Below are 12,917 nucleotides of genomic sequence, written 5' to 3' on the forward strand. Positions count from 1 at the left end.
TTATCACTTCACAGAAGACAACGGACAGTATTTGTTGCCGGTCTATAAAAATTTGAGCTTTCAAACAAAATTTACAACTTTGACTTCTGTCTGCCACTGTGAGCTTGACAGATGTGACTCTTATATTGTTTAATGAACTGTGTCAATATTTGGAAAATCTGCCTAACTGAGTGAAACAATATTTTCCAAATGACTAATTCATGACAGTACGAAATCACGCATGGGTCGTGCTGGCCCTTTGGCTGGACTGGAGTCCTTCGGCAGTGTCACAGGGTCACACTTGGAGCTGCGTACCGTGTTGTCCTCACCCCTGTTTCCCAGTGGTGTTCATCATGGGCCATGTGTCTTCACTTCTGTGTGACAAAACGGACTTCTTCCACTGCTGTCTGAGGTACACTCGCCAGTTTTACACACACTCTGTGCTGACGTGAGGTAGCGTGGAAGGACTGAGGGGAGGCCAGGAGGCTGACTGGGGTTACAGACCCCTAGCTACACTTGCATCAGTGCATTTGCTCATGTCATTTGCCCTTTCCTTGTTGCCGTCGGTCGCTCGTGGTTCAGCATATGCTCTAATTTATAAGACAGAATTTGGGAAATACTGTCCTGGGTTTGGGGCTTTATACTACTTTCCACTTATATAATACTTAAATTTAATGCTTTTTTCCTAAAATCTCCAGTTTTCCTGAAACAGCAAAGAAGGAACATCTACAGAGTGCTTGCTCAGTTCAGGAACAATGTGCTAGATGTTGTGCGTATTCTCCTGTTTTCCCAGTGCACGCGCACACACACACATAGGTGATGTCCTCCTTCCCAGTCCGCTTGTGGAAACTGAGGCTCAACGCAGTAGCCACCAGCCCAGGGTCACACAGGCCTTTCAGTGGTAGGGCGGGAATCTGAAGCCTGTCGGTTTGACTGCAAACAGGCCCCCTGATCACCCTCCTCCTCCCGTGCAGCCTCATCTCAGGGTGACGCCATCCTTCCATAGGGCTGCTGAGAGGCTCGATGAGGTTGTACTCATGAAGCCTTTTACAGCTAGAGGACAGGCACACCTCGTCATAGGGCACTCAGCTTTATGCACTTAGGGTTGGCACAGAGCGGCAGTTTGTAAAAAATGCAAAGTCGAGCAAGCCTTTCGGTGCCATTTTTCCCACAGCATTTGTTCATTTGTATCTCTGTGTCACATTATGGTAATTCTCTATTTCAGATTTTTTTCTTTACTATAGTTATAGTGATCTGTGGTGGTGACTCGCTGAAAACTCGGATGACGGTTAGCATTTTTTAGCAATGAAGTATTTTTAAATTAAGGTATATACTTTGTTTTGGGGTTTTTTTTTTTTAAAGATTTTATTTTTTGTTAGACTGTGCACAAGCAGGGGTTGCAGCGGGCAGAGAGAGAAGCAGGCTCTCCGCTGAGCAGGGAGCCCGATGCGGGGCTCAATCCCAGGACCCTGGGATCATGACCTGAGCCGAAGGCAGATGCTTAACCGACTGAGCCACCCAGGTGTCCCTATACCTTGTTTTTGTAAACATAAAGCTCTTGCACACCTTAGTAGACTACAAAATAACTTTTATATGCACTAGGAAATCAAAAAAGTCATTTGACTTGGTTTCTTGCGATACTCCCTTCACTGTTGTCTGTGATCTGGAACTGAGCCTGCAGCATCACTGAGCTATGCCTCTACTACAGAGCACTATTAAAAAAAAAAAAATTAAATACATACACGTATGTGTTTGTAATGTATGTCAACACATATAATTGGGTGAGGAAAAATTACAGAAGCAACCTTTGAAATCTTTAAATGTTACTACTCATTTTCCATAAACAACTGGTTGGTCTCTAAAAATAGCTGTCAGATGGCAGAGATGGGCCGAGCAAGAATAGGAGCATCTTCAGGACTTAAGCCAAAGAAGTTTTTGCTTCCCTAACACATCGCTCTGTTCACTCACTCTAAGGTCCTCCTACTTTCCTGTCACACTCTGGCCCAGAGCAGCAGCTCTGCATTAGTTACAAGCTTCCGTCCATCCAGGGCGCCTCACGCCAGACCTACAGCAGAGTCACTTCAGGTGGCTCTCTCCCGTTGTCGGCTGTCAGCATGTGCTCCATCCACTCTCCCAAACCCAGCAGGGAATCGATACCTTGTGAGAGAGAAGTCTCCAGAAGTTCCTGAGAGCATGCACAGAACATCATGGAACCCTGGACTGGGGGGTGGGGGGGACTGTCCATTTGACAGAAGCCTCTTCCACAGACAGAGGATCGGCCGGGGGCAGCAGCTTCATTTGCAGATAGAACTGAGGGGAGCTTTTGGGCTTGTAGAAAGTCTCCAAAACAAATGAGGAATAGAGGACCTCCCAACACCAGAACGGTACTCAGCGGGGTGAGAATTCCGCAAAAGGAAAAACGGGAACTGGGCAGAGCAGCAGATTCCCCCCTTCCTCCCTTTTCTTGAGGCCATCCCTTCCGGAGTGGGGAGGGCAGAACAGGGGTCCCCCTGCGGAAGCCCCGTGCTTTTTCCGCTCTCACCACGAGCCAGCCGCGGGGCTGAGAGACAGTCTGGCTTCTGCATCCCCCCTAAGCAGCAGGGTCCACCCAGACGACCCTGGGAATGACATGTCGGCCCAGGCTCACGTACTGTAAAAAGCTGTAGCTCCCGGGGAGGACGTAGGCAGAGCTGTCCTGAGACGTGAATGAATTTAGAAGATGCCTGTACAAGATCTTAAAAATCAAAAATTAACTTGACGTCCTAAGCAATTAAAGGGGTAGGAGGCATCTTTTCGAAGTGATGGATGCATACTGTGTCTTAATCCCGGTGGGAGATGCAGGCTATCCGGCAAGCCAGACTCATCAGCTGCACACTTAGAAACGGTGAGTGATACCGTACGCACAGGACACCTTCATAAAGGGGACGATGAATATAAATAAGCCCTCAGCAACTAACAATTACAGTTTCTAAGTGGATCTCATTTTCACCATTCTTCTGAAGGAATACTTAAAAAGAAATGACCTCACTCTTAATTTTGTCTGAAAGAAGAATCCAACATTCTTTGAATATATTTAGGTGGGCAGTTGGAATGCCTACTAGTCCATAAAGCCAGAGTTCAGTGTGAAACATGCTCGCTGGGGAGTGAGAAGGTAAGAGAAGTGGATTTTGATACTTCTTTGACAGTCATGACAATTACATCATAACCCTGCCGTCTTCCTTCTTTAGCCCTGGGATGAGACCAGATGTCAGCTCTCCTCCATCCAGCTCCTCTGCAGCAACGGGACCACCTCCCAAACTCTGCCTTGTGTGCTCTGACGAAGCCTCGGGCTGTCATTACGGGGTCTTGACTTGCGGGAGCTGCAAAGTATTCTTCAAAAGAGCGGTGGAAGGTAGTGTGTATTTTGAAGAGTTTTATTTTTCCTCTATTGGGTTCTTGTCTCCCAAGGTAGATTTTGAAGTTTCTGTTATATGTAAACCCCATTCAGGTTGGACGTCAGGAAGGGCTGGTGGGGTGGGGAGGTGGCCTCTTAGGCCTTCCAGTGGGAAAGAGATTTTAAAAAGCAACACAAGCAGAACTAAAATAAAACAGAAAAGTATGAATTCAGGGGCAGGAGTTTGGTCAGAGAACAGAAGGTAACTGTAAGAAAGGGGTGTCGTGTGAAATGGCGGTGTTAGGTTTGGGCGGTAACATCATGTTCATTGTACGAGAATCATGGGCTTTAACTCCCAGCAGGTAGTTGGCTCTGAAACTACCAACTATTCCAGTGTGACAGAAATGAGGGACAGTAAGGGGCGCCTGGCTGGCTCAGTCGTTAAGCTTCTGCCTTCGGCTCGGGTCATGATCCCAGGGTCCTCGGATTGAGCCCTGCTCAGGTCATGATCTCAGGGTCCTGGGATTGAGCCCCGCATCGGGCTCCCTGCTCCGCAGGAAGCCTGCTTCTCCCTCTCCCACTCCCCCTGCTTGTGTTCCCTCTCTCGCTATGTCTCTGTCAAATAAATAAAAAAAAAAATCTTAAAAAAAAAAAAAAGAAATGAGGGACAGTAAGAACTTATGAAGGGGAAAGTCTCTGGATGGGATTTTTTGTTGTTGTTGTTCTACTGAGCCAGGCATCTTAATTCAGCATAAGAGCTAGTCCCTGTCCAATGGGTGGTCACGGTCTACTTGAAGTGAAGGATGAGGTAACAGTTTCCAGGTATGGAGGTTAAAACACTGAGAAGCAAGTGATAAACTGCCTGAGGAGGTCAAGAAAGAGGTATTTCAGAGGAGCTGATTTCACTATATGAATATTATGAACTTTACCCTTGTTATGGATTCAGCCTACTGACAAGGGCGGTAACATCAACTCCTGCAAGAAAGAGAAATTCATTCCATTATTTTTGGAAGTTACTCAAATTATTTATTTCATGTTACCAGTGAATCATCTTGGGAAGAAATCATGTACTTTAGTTACTTGTAAAGCAGGTTGAAGGTAGTGTTGCCTGAATGCATTACCTAAAGCTCTGATTATATTAATTTTTAAAGAAGTGTAATTATCCATTCACAGTATGAGAAGGATTATTATTATTTGCCTAGAGTACTGTCTGCATATCCTTAAGAGTCAGAGGAGTCATTTTCTTTTGTTTGGATTAGTTTGTAAAGAGCCAATTATAAAACTACTCCTTTAACCCCACACACAGCACAGGGATGCAGGCTTTGCCCAGGTCAGCAGCTGCTGGGTCCTATGGAGGGGTCACATGGAACGCCCAGCCCTCCTGCTACAGAACCCACCACAGACCCAAGAGAGTGAAGCCTGTTCTTGTCCTCACTTTACCTACTTCAGCACTTCATTAACTGATGAGTTATTTCCATGATATAAGTACAGTGACAGCAGTAGTAATATTATAGTAACGTTGATAAATTGATTTCTGAAAGTGAAATTCAGAATGAGACCATGGAACCTTAGAAGAATGGATATTTCAAAAACTATTTTAGTTAAAATGGAGGAGAATGAACAATTCTTTAAAACAGGGCTATAAATTCAAATGCCTACAGGGACCAAGTGTGTGTCATTCTGGCAAAGAGAAGACATTTGGGGCAAGGAAGGCATGCAGTGATGTTGGAGAGAGCAAGCTTACCTAAAAGCATCCAGTGCCCTTTAAAAAGTGTAAACAAACAAACAAATGCTAAACATACCTCCCCAGTAAAATACCACCGCAGGCCACATGCCCTCTGGGCTTAACCGCTGCTTCAGAGTTAAATTCTTATACTTGCTTTTAGGTACAAATTTCATAGACTATTAGCCATACCATTTCAAAATGGTTATGTAGTGTTTAAGTCTGATGGCTCGATTACACAATTAGTAGGAAAAGGTTTAACTGTGGACTGTTAAGTAAATCCTATTTGGATTTTCATTTCCTCAAATGACCTTTCCAGCTCTAAAATTCTGTAATCTTTTGATAACCTAACTCATAGCAGTTTTACTTTTCCTTTCTAGACATGATGGAAATGTTTTAAAGCCCAGATACATATTTTGGAGCACTTTCTTAGATAATTACAGAGATGCAGTGTGTAAGGTCTGCATTACACTTGGCACTCCATTTTCAGCACCTGCTGGAAATAGTAGTTACCCCCGCCCTCAGATTGGCATAATATAAATACCCAAACATTCAACTGTTTTTAAGAAATTTGCACAAGTTTTAGTTATTTATTATCTAAATCCTTGATCTGGGTTGAATGGCTATTTTGAGGTTTTTAACTCAGTTCTGGGAGTCGCTTTTCTGCATACAGAAGAAAACTTTGGGTAGCTCCACTTCTTCCATGTATGCTAGTTCAGTGATGCCCCCCCCACCCCCGCACAGAGTCCCTTTGACTTACGTCCCCCCTTTGCACAGAAGTGCGTGTAAGCTTTGTTGGTGCCCTAACGGCGATAAGCAGCCACTACCCTCAGTGTACCATGAACCCAGTACTACGTTTTGGGTTTGTCACACCGCTGAATTAAGGGCTCTGTGAGCTCTTAGAGGCTGTAATGATCCCATGTGATCATCCACGAAACTGAGGCTGAGACGGTGAGTGGCAGCGCTGGGATCCCACTGACCGTCTAAGAGTTTATATAACCGAGTCAGATACAGAGATGAAAGCAGTCCCAAGGGAGTTATTTACCAGCAAGTGCTGAGTGCTCACAATGTGTAGGTGCCATGTGGAAGAGCATTCTACATAACTGCCTTCAACCCTTGCAGAAGCCCAGCAAGCTAGGTGCGAATGTTCCAGCTTTGCAGATGGGGAAATAGGAGCTCAGAAAATGTAATAAACATTACTGAGATCACACAGCTGGGAAACAGAGCTGCAGTTCATATCAGGGCCTTCCTGGTGCCCATGAGTGCATGTTCTACCACACCACACAATTTTTGAGAGCAGGTAAAGAAAGACGCTCAAGCTCACAGAGTGCACATTTAAGACCTGGATGTTTCAAATAAGGTAAACCAAGTGCACAAACCCCAGAACATGCCCTTTTTCTTGGACCACTGTTTTTTTTAAACTTAAAAACAACTACTTTACTGTCCCTACTGTGTTAGTTATCAATTGCTGTGTAACAAATGAGGCCAAAAATTAGTGGCTTAAAAGAGCAGGCACTGATTATGTCCTGCAGTTTCTGAGCCCAGAATTTGGAAGGAGGTGAGTAGCAGGGCAGTCCTGGGCCCCTCACGAATCATATTCAGACTTGTAGGCTGGGGATGCAGTCATCCGGCCTGGGGCCGGAGGATCTACTTCCAAACCTGTCATACTGCTTGGCAGGAAGCCTCAGTTCCTCGCTGTGTGGGACTCAGCTAGGGCTGCTCTAGCGGCTGGCCTCCCCCAGAACAAATGATCCACAGGAGAGAGCAGACTATGGAAGCAGTCATGTCCTTGTGACTTAATCTCAGATGTGACATACTGTGATTCCTGCCATATTTTATTGGTCACACAGACCAATTCTGTTATATTCTGGGAAGGGACTACACGAAAGTGTGAATACAAGGACGCAGAGACCATTGGGGGCCATCTTGGAAGCTGGCTATCACACCAACCATAAATGGAAACCAGAATCACTTGCCAGAAATAGGTAGTAACCATAAAAATAAATACAACACAAACAAAACAATGTTAAAAAAAATTCCAGCTGTCTTGAAGTCTTTTCTCCTATTAGGTAGAAGAGGAATTTACAAAGTGGTAGAAGAGACACAGGAACTCCAAACTAAGATGACTCACTGTCTTATCAGAAGGATTGACCAGGAGTGACTATAAGTGATGCATGTCCATGTCTTGTAAAATAGTGCCCACTAGTTGAAACTCCTCCTTTTATAGATAAGACACAAACAGACTTGCCCAGCTTCACAGTAATAGCCAGAAAGGACTAATTTTAACTTATTTAAATTATTGATCGGTGTCCCCCGATCCAGTAGCTCAGATTCTGTAGGACAGTGATGTTGGGGGATGCTTACAGGGTAGAACTGCTTTATATTTTAACTGCTCCAACTATGGATGCATCCATTGTTCCTACTTTTGCTTTAAAGAGGTGAGGATGGCTGGATTAGTGCTTCCATTTCCTGTCACCCAGAGAAGCCACGAAACATGCATGACACCGAAAGGAATGGAAACAGCTGGTACAGACATTTGGCCTTGGAGGGCAGCTCTGGAACAAAGCTCAACTGTAGGCCACTAGTCACCTCGGTGGCCTACTCCTTACACAGACTGGAACCTGATACAGTTAACCATGTCCCCAAAATACATGCTTAATAGCATGGTGATTTATCCTAGGGATGTGAACAGAGTATGTTTCCATCCAAGTCTTAGACTGTCTCATGAAGGAAGGATCCTTACGCAGAAATCAGAACGAGGTATATTCAACCTAGTGACTTGATAATGATTTTTCTCTTTTCTCTAAAGGTGGTTTCTTCTTGAGAAATGTTCTGTAGTTCTGTGAATACCATCCCCTCTAGTGTGAGATTCATGGACTCTGAGTTGCCCAGGGCTCGTGTAGCTGCATGGGTCTTGTGCAGGAGGGTCCTTTCAGAGTTTCTGGCAGGCCAGATCCTCAGAGTTTCCTTCAACATTAAATAACCAGATTAAAAGAAAAGTACAAGACTGTGCATTTTGCAGTGGGTAAGGGTACACAGACTTTTGGTCTTCTCCTGTTAAATTTTTTTGCCAGGTGAAAACTGCACTTCTGCCTCTTAGCACATTCTTAAATCCTAGGTGCCAGAAGATTTTAGACAGCAACAAATGTAAATATTTGGGGTCAGTGGTCAATTCAAATATTCTCACATTCTAAAAGCATGTAAATGAATGAACAAGTCCCCATCAGATCCATGTACTAGTTAGTTGGCCAGTGGTGTGATTTCCCTAACTGGTTGCTGGCAGCCTTCCCCTTCAAGATGAAGTGTGTGGCACCTGTCACTTAGAGCTGAAGGGGGAGCACACTGGATTTTGCAGGTGGTAGCCTAATGCTGAATGAGAGTAATTTTCCATGTGGGACTCAGAGTATTTGGAAAGCAGTAACCCAAGTGAGAAGTCATAATGAAGGAGGGCTTACAGACATCCTCCGTAGCTTTTAAACTGTGCTTGAAAAAGTTTCTGCTTGTATCTCAAACGAGGTGGCCTTGGAGGGCGGTGCCTGGGAAGAGGCAAGAGGACGGTGGGTGGCCACATGTTCTGTGCTTCTCCATCAGGGAGGTGTTCAGTTTGGGAAAATGTATCAGATGCTGCACTGAGCATTGGTGCCCTTTTCTCTATGTACATACTGCAGGTGACTTTCATGAACTACAATTATTTGTTGAACAGAGGAAGAGACTTTTTTAACCTGAGCTCACAGCTCTGTAAAGGCCATGTTAGCAAGTGCAACTGTACCTTTCTTAATCGGTGCCCATGGTCCTAGGCTGTGTTCAAGCCACAAGAGAAACGCAGCAAGTCTCCCCATAAAAATATCCTTTAAAACCTGGGAAATTTTGACAGTGCCTTTGTTTTCCATCTAGGACAGCACAATTATCTTTGTGCTGGAAGAAATGATTGTATCATTGATAAGATTCGAAGAAAAAACTGTCCAGCATGCCGCTATCGAAAATGTCTTCAAGCTGGAATGAACCTGGAAGGTAATGTAAATGCCTGAAAGAAATGGTCTCTGCATGCATATAAAAATGCATTATTTTCCTTTTTAAAATAAAAGTAAGCAAAAGTAATTTAGTCATTACAGTATATGTGCTTGACTAACAATTTTATTTGGCTGCCTTAAAAACTAGGAGTATTTATGAATATTTCATATTCTGCTTAAGTTTTTTCACCAGCTCTTATGGTGCGTACAGCCTTCATTATAGCCAGAATATATACCAAGAAAGTCAACTAGGTAACAATGACTTTGAAGCAACGTTACTCGTAGTTTTTTCTCCTCCCTTTCTGCAGCCTCCAAACTCTTCCCTAGAGTTAAAAGTCTTCCCTGTCAGATGTATTTACCTGTCCATTTTCCTCTCATTCACCTTTTACTTGGCTCTATAGCTGGAGAGAAGCAGATGGACGATAAATCTGCCCAGGGAAGTAACTCCTCAAGGAGGTACTGGGATGGGTTTGGTTTTGCTTTCCAAGTAAAGAAGAAACCTGAAACTAGTTAGAACTTTTGAGTTTCATATCCCTGTTTCTATAACAAGTTGTATAATTAACATTGATCTCATCATTTAAAAAACTTTGCTATGAAAGAAGTTTGGAATTCTGCTGTAGTTGATAATGCGAGGTCCATGAAGGTAGCGGTGGCTCTGGAGGAACCCACAGGCTTCGTACTTGGGATATTAGTACTTTCCTTCTCCAGAAGCCACCAAGGAGGCAGGCCAGAGGCAGGCACTGAGCCTGACTGTCTGCAGTGAAGGAGTGAACCGTCTACCGAGGTTGCAGAGTCTGTCCCAGAACAGCATGGCGTGCTGCAGAAGGGGCCAGAGCCCCAGGAGCACAAGGTGGGGTGCCTCATTCTGTCCTGGAAAGCTCCCTGGGCAGAAGCAACAATGAATCTGAAATCTAGAAAAGCTAAGGAGGAGAAGTTAGGTAGGAAGGAAGAAAGGGAGGGAGGGCAGGAGGGAGGGCAGGCAGAGACAGCATCAGATTTGTACTTTAGAAAGACTCCTCTTGTCTAGGGAGATCAGCGGAACGACCCTAGAGGTAATCCAGAGAACACATCGTGATGTGGGAGGGAGAAGAGCAAGCGTGTGGTTCCAGCAGAACGGAGACGGGTGCTGGTGCCGTCTAGCACGCACTATGCACCTGTTTTCAACTAATAGATTGCTGGGTCTGACTATGAAGAGTCTCATTCCCCAATTTCAGACAGATGAAGTGCGCCATGTTCAAGACAGTCGTGATGCACCAGTCACTGAACCCAATGTTTTCTAAGTGTGACTACGTTGCTTAAACTTGACTGCAAAGTGCCAACACATTAAGCATTGATTTAAAGAAAGTGATAGCAGCCCATCTTCTTGTAGGGGTTACAGAAGCCGCAGAGATGAATGGCACATTCAGGTAGTTCATTTTCAAGGGCCACAGGGATAATTGTTTTGTTCTCTTTATTTCTGCCCTGATTTTACCGAGTTTCTATTTGCTGCTGTCTGACCACTTAAATATATTTTATTTTCTTTATATAAAACTTCACCTCCCTCTTACAACTCTGTAACAACTGCAGTGCCCTCCCTCACTAGAAGACAACCAGGGCAGCTGGGGACATCTCAGTTTCTGTTATCACAATACCATCACTGCCCTTTCCAATCAGATTCATTTTAAATGTAAGCATACAGTTGAGACGGAGCTGCAGTTTCTCAAAATACTATTTAAAAAAATACATTGTATGCTTTTATAAGATGTCAATATAAGATATGAGAATAGTGGGGAAACCAGCATTTGCTAAGAGCTACTTTGTGCTAGTCTCTATCCTATCTTCTACTCACAGACGTTACCTGAGATCCTTACATTATTAAGAACACTTTGGAGCAGGACCAGATTGACCTCTGTCCACTTCTCCATATTTCTGGTTTGTTACTTAAGAATGTATCAGTTACTAGGTAGAACGTACAATACATGATAACAATTTTAATTATAAAAAACTGGAAGGCTTTTTAAAAATCTAAATACATAGAGGTTTTCTTGTGTGGTTTTAATGTGAAAGTCTCATTTTTGTCTTTAATTATTCCTGTATATATAAAACCTTTATTTGGAGTAGGTATGTGTCTGTGCCAGAATTGTTTGGCAGAGCATAATAGAGTGGACCCTTGAACAAATGCAGGTTTGAATTGTGCGGGTCCACTTAAAATGGGTTTTTTTAAATGTATTTTCTCTTCTTTAGGATTTTCCTAATGAAATCTTTTCTCTGGTTCCTTTATTGTAGGAATGCAGTATATAACAAACAGAATGTACAAAATATGTGTAAATCAACTGGTATGTTCTTGGTAAGGCTTCTGGTCAACAGTAGGCCACCAGTGACCTTTTTGGAGAATCAGTTATATGGAGATTTTTGACTGCATGGGGTTTGGCGCCCCTAACTCCCTCGTTTTTCAAGGATCAACCATATTGAAGAACAAGAGAGAGGGGTCAAGTGTTTCATTTTGTTAGTATTTTTTTTTTTTACCATAATCTTTAGAAACATTCCCTTTCAGGATCGCCCCAAAATAACGCTGCAGAACAAGTCAGCTCTTCTCAGAGGCTGATTGATTCTCTCCATAAATGTACCTTAGTATCAGAAATGGTATATTTTGATGCTGTTGCCCCCATACCAAGTAATTCTCCAGGTTTATTTTAAGGTGGCCCTTCTCGATGCTGGCAATTGAGTACAGATAAATCCTCAATGTTTTACTTCATTTTAGGGTGTGTTGTAATCATTCCAAATTACACTTTATTTTTGGCATAAAGAATCACGTGGAACTTAAAGACAGGGAGGTTTTTGACATGGATCAGATTTCATACCTAATATTTTTAAGCTAAATTTTAAACTAAGATTTCTTTCTTTATATTACAAAAGGAGGGGAACTATCAGACTCAAGAACACTTCTGTAGAAATCAGATGCGGACAGTCTCTATGCTCCAAGGAGTCAGGAACTTGGTATCAAGTAAAAATCTTAGTCAAGTGCTTAAAAATAGTAGTTGCTGAAATAATTCAGTTAACAACTTCTTACTCAGGTTATATGAAAACATACTAGTACGCATTCTGGCTCTAGTCAATATTTTTGAGCTTTATTCAAAAGCATTAGTTCTCTCAGGGCTACAGATAAATTGTAAGAAATTAATTCTATACTAAATACAGAAGATTTTTGAAAATCCGCCAGCCTGTCACTGTCCTTCACCCTGTTCTCATATGCAGTGTAGGCGTTAAGGTGTGGGGAATGGGGGGTGGTCTTTAGAGTACTGTCTCAGGGCACTGATTTGGGATGAAGAACTTGCCACGATTTTGAAATGTACCTTTGGTGTTTGTTTCAAGTGTTGCCTTATGTTAGGTGTAGTAGCACTTTCTTTTTTTTTTTGTTCTGTTTTTTAAAGATTTTATTTATTTGAGAGAGAGAGAGAGAGAAACAGCATGAGAGGGGAGAAGGTCAGAGGGAGAAGCAGGCTCCCCGCTGAGGCGGGAGCCTGACGTGGGACTCGATCCCAGGACTCCGGGATCATGACCTGAGCTGAAGGCAGTCGCCCAACCAACTGAGCCACCCAGGCCCCCAGCACTTTCTTTTTTAAAGTTGATCACTCCTCTCTCCAGCTGTACTATCTACATTCAGAATACTCTAAAGCCAATTCTACCACCAGTGGAGGTAGTGATGCCTCTGTAGTACTTAATGGGAGCCACCAACTGTTCTAAGCCTTTTACATATTTTAATTGATTTAATCCACAGCCACCCTCTAAGCAAGGTACCAATATTACCCTCACTGTAGAGAGAGGGAAACTAAGGCCCAGGGAATAACTAGGA

At 43.4% G+C, this 12,917-nt stretch overlaps 1 protein-coding gene across 7 annotated transcripts in view; it reads left to right on the forward strand.

Annotated features, from left to right (window-relative positions):
* Window positions 1–12,917, forward strand: part of NR3C1 (nuclear receptor subfamily 3 group C member 1) — a 125,438-nt gene that overhangs the window by 93,764 nt on the left and 18,757 nt on the right. For 6 of the 7 annotated variants that reach the window (XM_073905529.1, XM_025852295.2, XM_025852293.2 and 3 more), the window contains exons 3-4: window positions 3,207–3,373; window positions 8,970–9,086. In XM_073905529.1, coding sequence (XP_073761630.1) covers window positions 3,207–3,373; window positions 8,970–9,086 — 284 coding nt within the window. The remainder of the gene's footprint in view (window positions 1–3,206; window positions 3,374–8,969; window positions 9,087–12,917) is intronic. The other variant, XM_025852298.2, reaches the window with a different exon arrangement.

Source organism: Callorhinus ursinus, unplaced genomic scaffold (assembly GCF_003265705.2).
Source record: "Callorhinus ursinus isolate GAN/ISIS: 27379988/994484 unplaced genomic scaffold, GSC_fseal_2.0 scaffold23, whole genome shotgun sequence".
Classification (NCBI taxonomy): Eukaryota; Metazoa; Chordata; class Mammalia; order Carnivora; family Otariidae; genus Callorhinus; species Callorhinus ursinus.